Genomic DNA, 15366 nt, shown 5'->3' with positions numbered 1-15366 from the left:
TCTCAAACCCTCCAACCCTGGCAACGTTCTTATAATCCTTTTCTGAACCCTTTCAAGTTTCACAACATCCTGCCATAGCAGGGAGACTGGAATTGCACACCAATGTCCTGTACAGCCACAACAGCAGCTCCCAACTACTATACTCAATGCACCGACCAATGAAATAAAGCATACCAAACACATTCTTCACCTGGCTATCAATCTGCGACTCCACTTGGCTGATTCAGTTCAGTTGTCAAAGAACAAAGAAACCTACAGCACAGGAACAAGCCCTTCAGCCCTCCAAGCCTGCGCCGATCAAGATCCTCTGTCTAACCTGTCATCTATTTTCTAACGGTCTGTGTCCATTTGCACCCTGCCGATCCATGCACCTGTCCAAATATATCTTAAAAGATGCTAACGTGTCTGCATCTACCAGCTCCGCTGGCAACGCGTCCTAGGCACCCACCACCCTCTGTGTAAAGAACTTCCCTTGCATATCTCCCTTAAACTTTCCTCCACTCACTTTGAACTCATGACCCCTAGTAATTGAGTCCCCCACTCTGGGAAAAAGCTTTTTGCTATCCACCCTGTCTATACCCCTCATGATTTTGTAGACCTCAATCAGGTCCCCTCTCAATCTCTATCTTTCTAATGAAAATAATCCTAATCTACTCAACCTCTCTTCGTAGCTAGCACCCTCCATACCAGGCAACATCCTGGTGAACCTCCTCTGCACCCTCTCCAAAGCATCCACATCCTTTTGGTAATGTGGCGACCAGAACTATACACAGTACTCCAAATGTGGCCGAACCAAAGTCCTATACAACTGCAACATGACCTGCCAATTATTGTACTCAATACCCCGCCCAGTGAAGGAAAGCATGCCATATGCCTTTTTGACCACCCTATTGACCTGAGTTGTCATCTTCAGGGAACAATGGACCTGAACGCCCAGATCTCTCTGTTCATCAATTTTCCCTAGGACTTTTCCATTTACTGTATAGTTCACCCTTGAATTTGATCTTCCAAAATGCATCACCTCGCATTTGCCCGGATTGAACTCCATCTGCCATTTATCTGCCCAACTCTCCAGTCTATCTGTATTCTGCTGTAATCTCTGACAGTCCCCTTCACTATCAGCTACTCCACCAATCTTAGTGTCATCAGCAGACTTGCTGATCAGACTACCAACACCTTCCTCCAAATCATGTACAGATATCACAAACAACAGTGATCCCAGCACAGATCCCTGTGGAACACCACTGGTCACAGGTCTCCAATTTGAGAAACTCCCTTCTACTACTACCCTCTGTCTCCTGTTGCCTAGCCAGTTTTTTATCCATCCAGCTAGCACACCCTGGAGTCCATGTGACTTCACTTTCTCCATCAGCCTGCCATGGGGAACCTTATCAAACACCTTACTGAAGTCCAGTCTTGTCAGTTAATGATAACCTCCAGAATATTGATAGTGATTAATTCAGCAATGATAATGCCATTGAACACTAAGGAGCAATGGTTTAAGTTCTCTCTTGTTGGTGACACTCACTGCCTGGCACCTGTGTGACTCAAGTGTTAACAAAGTGTGAAGCTGGATGTTGCTTGGCCTGCTGTGTTCATCCAGCTTCACACTTTGTTATCTTGGATTCTCCAGCATCTGCAGTTCACATTATCTCTGACTCAAATGTTATTTGCCTTTATCCGCTCAAGGCTAGATGATATTCAAGTTTTGCTGCATTTGGACACAGACTACTTCAGTATTTGTGGAGCCACGAATGATGCTGAACATTGTGTAATCATTGCCACACATTCCCATTTCTGATATTATGGCAAAGGGAAGGTCAATGTTGAATCAACTAAATATGGTTAGACCAAATGCACTCTTCTGAGGAACTCCTGCAATGATGTTCTGTAGTTGATAGGATTGACCTCCATTTTCTTCAATGATTCTCCTTTTTGCTGGGTATGACTCCTAACAGCACAGAGTTTTCCCCTTATTCCCATTAATTCCAGTTTTACTGGGGGTTCCTTGATGCCATAGTCAATCAAATGAGCTGTGATGTCAAGAGCAGTCACTTTCACTCCATCCAGCCTTGCAAACAATACCCACATTCCATGAATTAATAAAGAAAAAGAAGATAAGAAATCATGATTGAAAGGATGCTTTTATATATATAATTAAGTTTACAGAGAATGAACATTTCAGATAGATAAGGAATACCATTGCAATTTCATTTCAAATATGTTGCAAGAAAGATGAAAGAGCAAGTTAGTTTTCCCCTCATATCATATTCATTCTGACTCTAAAGTTTGGTTCGAATGATAAATAACTCTGTAGATGTAACAGTTCCACTGATCTTTTATATTCCACCATCATAAATGTAGTTATGAAGAAATTTGTTTGGTATTAGATGAATGTAACTGAGTAAATATGTGGGTGCATGGAAAATGCCTCACTTTATAACTTCTGCTGATAAATACATCAAATTAAATTTATTAGCTGCTATAAGTGTGTTTGTTACCATTTAGCTGACAGAATTCATCCTTTGCTGCAACATTAGGATGACAATACAACAATGGAAGACATGCAAGATTTTGGAACACAAAGATGTATATGGGTCACAATCCATCATTCCTGTAAAGTTCATGCTTAATACAGAAATTATGTAAGATTTAACCAGGAACTTATCAATAAATGCCTCCTGTATCTCACATTATTCTTCTTTCTAATTTTTGCCAGGCCTGCAGCTGCATGTCACCACTAGTGCTCCATTCCTACATCTTCTGCTGTTGATCTGCTAGCTCCACTCATCTTTTTCTGCTTTCTGTTCTTAGTTCTTCTCATTGACTCCACTCTTGTGGTTATCATGTTATTTCCAAATCTGTCATTAGCTCCCCCACTTTACATTTCTTTTGCTAACATTTCTTGTTTGCTCCTGTTTGCTGTGCTATGTCCACTGCCTCCCAAAGCTACTAATGCCTGGTACCATTTTTTCATGTTTCTGATGGTTGTTCTAATTGTGAATCATCTAGTGTTGGATTTCCTATTATTGTTCCTGATGGTGCTTAATTTATCCATCCTACTGCAGCTCATAATGCCTCATATGCTATTGATCCTGCTCCAGTTCATGGTAGTTTTTGAGTTGCTAATTCTCCTTTTTGTCTTATGTTTCTGCTAGCTTTCCTATTTCTTGATGCTTTCCTGTTACAAATCCCTTCACTGCACATGCTCCCATAATTTGGGCAATCTGAATGCCAACGCCACTTACATGAGTACTGAGTGACTGGCTGGGGATGGATTTAGGCTTCTGGGCTAGTTACTATGCAATGCCCAGATATTCATTAGGTAAACTCACCAAGTCATTGGGGAGCATTTATTGTGCCCTTTAATTGAATGTTTTTTGCATTATACTGTTCAAATTGAAAAATTCCATTCCTTACTGCTTTCCTCACTAAAATAGATAACCACATGTTATTAATATTTATGATATTGTACTGCAAAAATAAAAGACTATATATTTATAGCTTTTAGCTTTCTGGCTGAAACATCTAGAGTCATTATTTATTCAGGAATCCCTTTGCTGGAACTGATTCTGTGGACTAGTGATTCATAGCATGTATTTACTGTTCTGATGTGAGCCAGTTAGGCTTTTTGACAGTTCTCTTCCCATTTAGTGTTACCTTTAAAATGTTATATAGTCTATTATGAAATAGATTTTTTTTCAACTCTCTTAAAGTTGAAGACCTTGCTTTACTGAATGTCCAAAAATATCCACAAATAAAAGAAAACATGCATTTATATTGTGCCTTTCATTATCTCAGGATAGCCCAAAACACACTGTAGCAATGAAGTGATTTGGAACTGTTGGTGTGATGATGATATGTTGTCTTCTTAATGCGGTATCCTGAATGTCACTGAGCAGGGAGGATGAACAACTAGATGTCATGATCCATACTGATACAATAACATAAGTAGATAGAAAGATGAGAAGCTAGGAAAGAGACTAACAATTAGGACCTAAATAAAAAGTAAAGTCTGGATTACCAACTCTCCCACTTACTAGTGAGTATAGAAATAGGAGGAAAGAGGAAATGACTGCATGGCTGAAGAAATGATGTAGGACAGAGGTTTTAGGTTCTGTGGACATAGATTCTCATCTTGAAGTAGTTGTATCTGTGACGATTGTGTGTGTTGCACCTAAAATGACTTGTTAGTTTTGTTGAGGAAGGATTCAGCTAATTTGGGAGAGGTATGAACACCAGGATCTGCCATTCGAAAGGAGAAACATGATGCATGAAGGTTTAGGAGAGGCAGATAGTACTAAAGTAAGAAATAATAAATTTTCGGATAGGATCAGACTAACAGAGAATGCAATAGACTTAAATTGTATTAACTTCATGAGAGTTGGGTGCAGCAGAAAATCATGGATTGCTCGTTGCTTGTGATGCCATAATCTGGTTTACATTGTGGAGGTGTAATTCAACCCCTGTTAGTTTGTTGGTGTTCCCTTTTGCAGTCTGTAAATAAAAGTTTATGTTTAAATTTGTCTGATTGCTTGACAGTATGTCATGTTCCCCTGCTGGAGAATGAGTCTGTGCATCTATAGAACATAGAACAGCACAGCATAGTACAGGCTCTTCCGCTCACAATGTTGGGCTGAACTTTTACCCTAATCCTAAGGTCTATCTAACCTCCACCCCTATCTTATACTATCATCCATATGTCTATCTAATAGCTTCTTAAATGCCCCTATTGAGGCCGACTCCACTACCCTCTCCGGCAGTGCATTCCATGCCCCTACCACTCTCTGAATAAAGAACCTACCTCTGACATCTCCCCTATATCTATGTCCACTCACTTTAAAACTATGTCCCCTCGTAATAGCGACCTCCACCTGAGGAAAAAGTGTATAATGGCATTGGATGAGGGTAGTGCTAGCTTAGAGGGTTTTTGTACAGGATGTTGCTGTAGACATGTAAATAATGTGGTTTGATTAAATTGTGACAAGGGTGAGAGAATGGGATTATATGAGTGAGGTAGTGTCAGCATGCTGGCTTTGTGGCTGCTATGTCGTGATGTTGCCAGTGAGGAGTAATGCTGGCTTGCCAACCCATGTCTAGGCACATAGAAGCCTTTCAAAGGCTGTTTGGGCACGAAATGCCAATCTTTTGGCAGACATCTGTGAGTGATAGGTTTTGGGAATGGTGTGTGGTAAGATAGAGCCTGAACCCCATATGATGTACACTGCAAGGGCAGGGTAGGTTGTTGATGTTGCGAATTTGGTAAGATATGGTGAGAAAACTTGCTTGACCTTCCAGTGAAAACCCCTACACAAAACCTGCCACAACTCTGACTTAGCAAGAAAAAAAATTCAGCTTTCATACTGTATTTCAAGAAAGCAAAATCTCGCCATGTACATACACAGGCTACAAGAACGGGTCAGAGGTCAGGGATATTGCAACAAATAAATAACCTCCCAACTCCCCAAAACCTGTCCACCATTGACAAGGCACAAGTCAGGAGTGTGATGGAATATTCCCCATTTGCCTGGATGAATGCAGATCCAGCAACACTCAAAGCTCAATGCCATCCAGGACAAAGTAGCTGGCTTAGTGAACTCCAAATCCATGAACATTCACTCCCTCTATCACTGATGCTCAGTTGCAGCAGGTACGGTGCAGATATTTTCCACAGATCCTTAGATAGCATCTTTCAGACACATGACCACTACCATCTAGAAGGACAAGGGCAGCAGATATACGGAAACACCACCACCTGTGAATTCCTCTCCAAGCCACTCGCCATTCTAGCTTGGAAATATATCACTGTTCCTTCAGTGATATTTGATCTTGGAATTCCCTCCCTTGTGGCATTGTGGGTCGATCTACAACACATAGACTGCCAGTTCAAGAAGCCAGCTCACTGTAATCTTCTGAACTAGGACAGACAATAGATGTCAGCCTGACCTGTGATGCCCACGTCCCAGGAGTAAATACAAAAACAAATCCAGTTTCTACACACCAAATTGCTACAAACAACAACATAATAATAACGAAATATCTTTTATAATTATATTGAATGAAGGTTCAACATTGTCCAATACACTGGAGATAACTTGTGCACTTTTTCAAAATAACATTCAGATGTTTGACATGCATCTGTCATAACATCTTACCTGTAAGACGGCTTCTCCAGCACTTCCTTGGTGCTGTGCTGGAGTGTCAGCGTTGGGTTTTGTAGGCAAATCTCTACATTAGGACTTGAACCCTCAACATTAATGAATCAAGTTATCAGCTGAGGTATGACTTACACTTAAAAGTGTAAATGGTTTAATATTTTAAATTGATAATATTTCATTGTTGTTTCTTATTACCAATCAAAATGAGTGTAGTTAATGCTGGAAGTTGGCCATGTTACGTTACCACAGTGTTCAATGCCATCATCAAGAAATTCCTGATCAGATTTGGTATATTTCATTGCAACATTAAGAACTCAAAGAAAATGCTTTAATGCTAGCTCTAGGAGTAAGAACAAGACATTTCATTTACTATATGTATCAGAACTTCTGAATTTCACTGCTTTTTTACTGTCCACTGAGGACAGTGTGGTGCTATTTTGTGGACTGCCATTAGGAACTGGATTGATACTGCCCAAATTCATGTTTCATCTTGGAATTTTGAGGCTGACAATTTTTTTTGCCAAAAACCTGAGATGAAAGCAAACTTAGTTCTCTAAGTGCTCTAACTGTTCTTTTAATTCATTCCTGGGATGAGAGAATTGTTGGCAATGCCAGCATTTATCATTTATCCCTAACTACTCAGAGGGCAGTTAAGAAACAACCACATGGTTGTGGTCTGGAGTCACACGAAGGCCAGACGATGTAAGGATAGCAGTTTCCTTCTCTAAAAAACATTAGTGAACTGGATGTGTTTGTCTAAATATTCATCATCAGCCTCTATATTCCAGATTTTTAATGAATTCAAATTCCACAATCTACCATGGCAGTATTGAATTTGGCCCCCCAGAATATTAGGGTCTTTGGAATAATAGTCAAACAACAATTGCACTGGTCAAAATCTCCCCTTATACTGTTGCACTATTCATCTTGCTTTGACTTTATATCAGTGTTACCTTTCTTAATGTCTTCTTGGGTTTTCTCTTGCATGTATCCCCTTATCCTTGGTAACTCATTGCCCTATCTTTTTGTGTCTTTTTTATAATTTAAATGTCTCCATTACTTACTTAACTGTTCTTATTCTGTTCTATAGACTAAAACACTGAATTTGTGGAATCACTTGATGAAAAATGGAGTGTGTCTTCGCCAGAGTGTCTTCTTCCCACGAGTAGTCTTTCTGAATCCCACCTGTGAACTAGACCCAGAAATATTACAGATAAAAGAGGTCATAGCTCCATACAGTGTTGAATCCCTTATTTGTTCTTTTAAAGAAGGGTTTACGTCGTGGATCACCAATGTCTTTACTCCACATTGGCTATCTGGTGAGTACTGAAGTAAATCCAGGTATGATATTTCTACAGAATAAATTAAAGCCCTCATCTTGTGTACAAAATGAATCATACGTAGAATGGGTAGTACTTTCTAAAGGCCAGGATACTGATGTTTTGGTGAAAATCCGTACATTGCATTTCCACCCAATGGCAAGTGGATTCAGAATCAGCCCATGGTAAGTTGGATTGGAAAGCAGACATTGAGACATGGGTGAGATAAAGTGAGAAAACTTGCAAGGCCTTGTGGTGAGAACCCCTTCAAAAACACAGCGTAATTTAGACTTTGCCGAAAAAGTAAAATTCAACCCATCGTCTACTGACAGCCAACTATACCTCACTATCACCTCTCTGTTAATCTCTCTACTGTTGCAAAATTGTTGTACTGTTTTTCCAGCATCCAATACTCGGTTGCAGAAATTTCCATCTAATAAATATTGGAATACCAAACCCATTGTCTGCATTTCTGTCACAAATTCAGTTCCCCAGTCACAAACTGCAGCCGTCTGCACCTGAACCTCACTTCTGAAGAAGTTATGTCAGACTCAAAATGTTAACTTTGTTTCTGTCTCCTGAAATGCTGCCAGGTCTGCTGAGTTTCTCCAACACCTTCTGTATTATCCACTGTTCCCAACTTTGTTGTTACATTTGTTGAAGGTGAACCTCCAAAAGCGAAGGCATCATGAAGATGGCATATTTCTTCTCTAATGTCATCCAACTCACTCCCTGTCTCAGCTCATCCACCCCATTCCTCATCCATACTTTTGCAGACTTTACTAATCCTGTCCACACTTGGGCAGTCTCCCTCATTGTGCTCCTGTAAATTTGAGGTCAACCAACCTTGTCTTAACTCACAACAAGTCCTGTTCACCTGTCACTCCTGTCCTTATTGACTTACTTTATCTTCTAGTTAAAAATGCCTCAATTCTAAACTTTTCATCTGCATTTTCAAATTGTTCCTTGGAACGGCCTCATTCTTATCTCTGTAATTTCCTTCAATCATACAATCCTCTGAGATAACTACACTCCTCTTTAGCATCCCTGGTTTTAATCATGTCACCATTGTGACTGTTCCTTCAGCTGCCAATACCTTTAACTCTGGCATTCTCTTCCTAAATCTTTTCGCCTTATGTATTCTTTCTGCCTTTAAGACAATCTTTAAAACCCGCGACTATAACCAAGTTATTGATCATCAACAATTTCCTTTTATGGTTAGGTGTCAGATATTGTTTTATAATACTGACATGCCTTGAAATACTTTACAGTATTAAAGACACTAAAAACATGGAAGTTGTTGTGTGTTGTGTTTAAGAAAATGTCAAAATCACCCTATTAATGGTTCACTATCTAATAAATACATGCTTGGCAATGTTATATCAACACTCTTAGCATGAGATTTTAGTGTATATAAATCTATAAATAAGACATACTTTGTTCAATCCACTACATAATCATTCAGAAAACAGATGAAGTGTTAGATTTCATTACACAAAACACCACAATCTGAGTAGAAATGCTTGGAGACAGCTGCTACATTAAAGTAAATGATCTTAGTTTCAGCACAAGTCTCATTATAATATGTATTTCCTTGGCCCCTAAACAGCAAGGGTGTTTTGTATCAGATAATTTAGAAAGGCTGCACCATGCAAGACGAAATGATGCATGATCACAATTATCCAGAAAAACAGCAATTAGGTTACATATGGGGATTATGTAATTTTATTTCAATAATTTTATTTTAGGAAATGGATTTCTTTATTTCTTTTCTATAGTATTAATGAAAAGGACTTTATTTTTTCTCAATGCATGTTCAGGTCACTTATCATTCCGCCACATTACTGATTTAACAAGAGCACTTGGTGAAATCGGCACGTGGGATATTTTGGACCTACATGGTGGGCAACGGTTGATAGGTGACTACCATGGTTGTTTACATATAGCATTGAATCGAGAAGAAGCAGATGAACTTGAATTTTCACATCATAGGAATTTTACTGCTGGATACCTCTGGGCTCTTTTGGGTTATTCACCACAGGTAAGCCTCCAAATTGTTTATGTGTTGTATATTAAGATGTTTCTGCCTCAAACATGAAGTCGAGGATAAAAAAGGACCAAAATAAGACTATAAGATACAGCAGCAGAATTAGATCATTTGGCCTATTGAGTCTGTTCCACCACTTGATGATGGGTGACACATTTCTCAACCCCATTCTCCTTTGATCCCTTAACTAATCAAAAACCTATCTGTCTCTGTCTTCAATATGACTTGGCCTCCACAGATTTGTGTGACAACAGATTCACCACCTTTTGGCTGAAGAAATGTCTACTTTCTCAGTTCTAAAGGATCATCCCTTCACTCTGAGACTGTACCTGCGAGTCTTAGTCTCTCTCACTAGTGGAAACATCTTCTCCACACCCACTCTATCCAAGCCTGTCAGTATTCTGTAAATTTCATTGAGTTTCCTCTCATTCTTCTAAACTCCATTGAGTACAGACCCACAGTCCTCAACCAGTACTCATATGACAAGCTGCTCATTCCTGGGGTCACTCCTCTAAACCTTTTCTGGACCGCCTCAAAGGTTAGCTCATCCTTCCTGAGATAAGAGGGCCAGAATTGCACACAGTATTCCAAATGCAGTCTGAACAGAGCATTTTACAGCTTTGGCAACACATCCCCTCTCTTCTGTCCAGCACTCTTGAAATGAATGTTAACATTGCATTTGCCTTGCTTATTACCAAGTGAACGTTAAGAGAATGATGAACTAGAACTCACAAGTCCCTTTATGCTTCAGGTTTGCAAAGCCTTTCCCTATTTAGGAAAGAGGTCTATGCTACTGTTCTTCCTACCAAATTGCATAACCTCATACTTTCCACATTATATTCCATCTGCCACTTCTTTGCCCACTCTCCTAGCCTGTTCAAATACTTTGGCAGCCTCCCTGCCTCCTCAGCACTATCTGTTTCTCCACCTATCTTTGTGCCATCTGTAAACTTAGCAACAATGCCCTCAGTTTCTTTGCCCAGATCATTAAGGTTCAATGTGAATAGTTGTGGTCCCAACACTGATCCCTGTGGAACTCTACTGGCCACTGGCTGCCATCCTGAAAAACAACACAAATGAGATATCTTGAATTCAGGCACCAGGCAGGCAACACAGCCTTCAGGACTCCTGAGCCTGGCCACAAAGGATAGTGTCTATCCCCGTAACTATACTAAGCCCGATTATAACTAGATTTCTTTTTCCTGTCCCCTATTGAATGGCTCCCTGTACCACAGTGCTATGGCCAGTTCGTTTATCCTCTCCCTACAACCCCACCTTACAGCCCTTGGTCCCATGCACACAGGGAGCAAGAACCTCAAACCTGTTGGACAAGCTCAAGGGCTGAGGCTCCTTCAGCACTACCTCCTGGATTCCACTTTCTTCCTTGCTCTTAGTCACTTCCTTTTGTCCTTAACCACTGACTGAATTTGAGGTGGCTAGCCTAAGATGCATGACTGCCTCCTGAAACACAACGTACAGGTAACTCTCTCCCTCCTTGATGTGCTACAGCGTTTGAAGTTCAGATTCCAGATCATCAACTCTGAGCTAGAATTTTTCAAGCAAGCATCACTTACTATAGATATGATCACTAGAAACTACAATGGGATTCCCCCAACTCTCGCATCATGTAATTACAACACATCACCAGGCCCTGCATTACTGTTTTAGTTTGTAATTTGTAAAATTTCTCCTAAAAAAAACACAAACAATGAGTCAAAAAAGCATGCCTTCCCCTCTGCACCAAATTCCCAAGCTGCCTCCAAAGTCCCTGAATTGTCTACTCCCTTCAGATATGTCTTACTCCAGATGTGATCCCTTCTTCTCGACCATGCAAAGCTTACTATTGTTAGATTTATTTGTTTTGAGGTACGTCATGCACTTGTTCTGCAGGAGGAAAAGAGGTGGCTAAGTCAAGTACTGATCGGGTTTGTACAGATCCTTGCTTACAATTCAGAATTGGCATTCGTAATCTGAGGGCAGGCCATGATCATAATCTAAACTGGGCTCGGGATTGATATATAGTTCCAAAAAGGAGAAGAAATATCTGAATTGATGGTTAGAAAGTTATTTGAAATCATGCTGCTGTTGTGCAATCTTGCTCAGTTGAAGCGCATATCAGAAAATTGGATATCCTAACTCCATGATTATCCACGCAGTTGTGTGGAAAATCAGGGAGAGCACATGCTGAAATTTGCACATTTCTGACCGGAAAGGGCACCAACCAATGTTACAAATTCAGAAAATGACCCTTATTATTTAATCACATTCATCCTGGCACTTAAACACCTAGCAAGCTTGTTTTCAAATTCCTTTCATAGATTGAGTACATTCGATGGGTGGCCAACAGTTAAGTTATTCCAATATAAATGTTGGTCTCAGGGACTGCAGCCATAATAATATGTTTCATTCATCATAAATTGTAATAAACAAATATTATACTCTTTTCAAAAATAAGGATATTAGTAATATAATACTTGCAATCATTACATTGCTTTTCTCTGCTATAAATTCATATATAATGGAATAAATCTATTAACTACAATTTCATGTACAGCCTAAACTTCATATCATCCCAGATGAGTAATGAATAAAATGTATTGGTATTTTTTAATTTGTTGATATGGCTCCACATGTCACTAATAACTTCTTAAAAGTAAACAGCTAAAATGCAAACCTTAAGCATCTACACTCTAAATTTCTCTGTACTGTTGTAAATCTCTATCCAATATAATGACCTGTTTTAAACCCAGATTTTACCATGTGTCCTTTTCATAAAACAAATTGATCACTGCGGAATTATCAAGCAATATTATGACATCATATATTGTACTGGAGCTCAGTGGGAAAATAGAATTTATTGTAAAACGTATGAATATTGTTAGGAAATTCAGGGAGAGATTTTGTAGAGATATACTATTGACCCTGATAGAAAAGTCATTTTTTAAAGCCAACCTTCTATTAAACAGGTTGCCCACAGCAAAGATATGCTGGGTGTGGCCTTGATAACCTGAGAAGGGACTCTGTCCCTCACAAGCAGGATGTTTGACACTCAAGATCTGCCATTCAGTCTGATTGCCAAGTAGATGAGTAGTCTCAGTAAAGCCAAAAGCAAGAAGTGAGCACTGCTGGATGCACAAGATGTTCTGGACAAGAGGAGAATATGGACATTGGACTAAGTTAAAACCAAAGCCTTTTGGCAGTAGAGAAGCTGGGGACCTTATGAGGGAGATGGATAGGTTGGGAATAGAGTCAGGTTCTGAAGACCCAGGAATGGGGCGGGTCTCAAATGTGGGGTTTCATGTTTGAACAGATGCCCACAAAGCATATGGGTAATTGTACCAAAGGAGGTACTGTGTTCTTCCTGCTTCTTAGCCCAGGGTTATGAAAGAGAGAGCTGACTTTATTAGTTTCACTTTCCCCTGCCTATCATATTAGAATGAGGCTGTAACTGGCCAAAGGCCTCACTATGCTTGAAGGCAGGCAGTCTGATTGATACTTTACCCATCCAATATAAAATGAGACACAGCTCCATCCTATCAGAGATGGATGGGAAGCTAATGGGATCATGATCCTCTCTATTTTAGGTGTTCCCCTGAACTGCAAATGTATTCTCCCAACTTATCAAACCTGGCTGTCATTATAGCGTACTCCCATAGGGAAAAACCCTACAATGTAAGTTCCAAAAGCAAAAGCTTATTAATCAATCGTTCCTCATACATCTATCCAATTCTTCCTTAAATTTTTCTACACTGTGAAGCCCCACTGACTCCCTAGGTGAATCATTCCACACAATCACAGCCTTCTGCAAAAGTGGACTAATTTAAGTTTTGTGCACATTACACTGCTGTGTAATTCTAATTATAGACTTTGTGACAATCTCAAAATGTATTATCAAAGTTTGATTCATCTGCTTTCTTAATATAACTGAGAATGACAAGAAATAAATTTCAGGAAAGGAAATCTCAAGAATTACTCCAACTTCTCTTTCAATGCTTTGGACAGTTTTGCTCCAGACCACTAACTTAGAGATAGTAGGGAAACATGTCTGGGCAAATGGGTTGTATAGGTGTAGAGTCATAGAGTCATACAGCAAGGAGACAGACCCTTTGATGCAACAGGTCCATGCCAAACATTATTCCAAACTAAATTAGTCCCACCTGCCTGCTCCTGGTTATGTCCCTCCAAACCTTTCTTTTTCATGTACTTATCTAAATGTCTTTTAAACATTGTGATTTACCCACATCCATCACTTCTTCTGGAAGTTCATTCCACATGAGAATCGCTATCTGTGTAAAAAAAATTGCCTCATGTCTTTTATAAATCTCTCTCCTTTCACCTTAAAAATGTGCCTCCAGTCTTGAAATCCTCCATCCTAGGGAAAAGACAACTACCATGAACTCTATCTCTCCCTCTCATTTTTTATAAACTTCTGTCAGGTCAACCCTCATCCTCCTGCGCTGCAGCGTAAAAAGTCCCAGCCTATCTAGCCTTTATTTACACCTCAAACCTCCTATAGCCGGCAACATCCTGGTAAATTTTTTCTGAACCCTCTCCAGATTGACAATATCCTTCCAACAATTGAGTGACTAGAACTGGACACTGTATTCTGGAAGAGGCCTCACCAATATCCTGTGCGACCTCGACATGACTTCTCAACTCCTATATTCAAAGGACTGAACAATGAAGGCAAGCGTGCCAAACACCTTTTTAACCATCCTGTCTATATGTGATACAAACTTCAAAGGATGAGGTACCTGCACTCCTAGGTCCTTCTGTTTGACAACACTACCCAAAGCCCTACCGTTAATTGTATGAGCCCTACCCTTGTTTGTTGTACCAAAATCCATTACCTCACATTTATCCAGACTGAACTCCATCTGCTATTTTTCAACCCATTGACCCATTTGATCAAGATCTCTTTGTAATCTTAGAAAATCTTTTTCATTGTTTCCTGTACCACCAGTTTTGGTATAATTTGCAAACTCTATATCTTCATCAAAATCATTTACATAAATCACAAACAAAAGTGGACCCAGAACCGATCCCTGTGGAACACCGCTGGTCACAGGCCTATAGTCTCAAAGGGTCCAGGCCCGAAACATCAGCTTTTGTGCTCCTGAGATGCTGCTTGGCCTGCTGTGTTCATCCAGCCTCACATTTTATTATCTTGGAATTCTCCAGCATCTGCAGTTCCCATTATCTCCTCCACCATTACTCTCAGTTGCCTACATTAAGCCAATTATGAATCCAATTGCCAAGCTCACCCTGCACCCCATGTAACCTAACTTTACTAATTAGCCTACCATGCAGAACCTTGTCAAAGGCTTTACTAAAACCCAAATAAACAACGTCCACCGCTCTGCCATCATCAATCTTTCTGGTAACTTCCTCAAAAAACACAATCATGTTTGTGAGACACGAGTTTCCTTGCAAAAAACCATGCAGACTGTCCCTAACCAAATTTTGCCTCTCTATATGTCCATAAATCCTATATTTAATAATCACTTCCAACAATTTACCAACAACCGAAGACAGATTCACAGGTCTATAGATACCCCTACAACCTTTCTTAAACAAAGTTACAACATTAGCCATCCTTCAGAGATCAGGAAATTACCCATAGTTGTGGATGACACACATTTTTCTGCAAGAGGTCGCGTAACTTCCCACAACATTCTGTGATACATTAGATCAGGTCCCGCAGATTTATTCACCTTTATATTCTATAAGACCTCCTGAAGTTCCTCTTCTGCACTGTTTTGAAAACTTGAAAGTGATTGCATTTACTGTCTGTTATACAGTTCCATTGACTTTAATGAACTAATTAGTTCAGGCTTACAAA

At 39.8% G+C, this 15366-nt stretch overlaps 1 protein-coding gene across 1 annotated transcript in view; it reads left to right on the top strand.

Annotated features, from left to right (window-relative positions):
* si:zfos-911d5.4 (uncharacterized) overlaps positions 1–15366 on the top strand; it is a 216874-nt gene that overhangs the window by 35015 nt on the left and 166493 nt on the right. The window contains exons 5-6 of the mRNA XM_048551352.2: positions 7249–7477; positions 9298–9518. Of these exons, the coding sequence (XP_048407309.1) occupies positions 7249–7477; positions 9298–9518 (450 nt within the window). The remainder of the gene's footprint in view (positions 1–7248; positions 7478–9297; positions 9519–15366) is intronic.

The sequence above is a fragment of the Stegostoma tigrinum genome, chromosome 20 (assembly GCF_030684315.1).
Source record: "Stegostoma tigrinum isolate sSteTig4 chromosome 20, sSteTig4.hap1, whole genome shotgun sequence".
Lineage (NCBI taxonomy): Eukaryota > Metazoa > Chordata > Chondrichthyes > Orectolobiformes > Stegostomatidae > Stegostoma > Stegostoma tigrinum.
The sequence above is the reverse complement of the archived record's forward strand: the minus strand, read 5'-3'. Positions and strand labels throughout refer to the sequence as shown.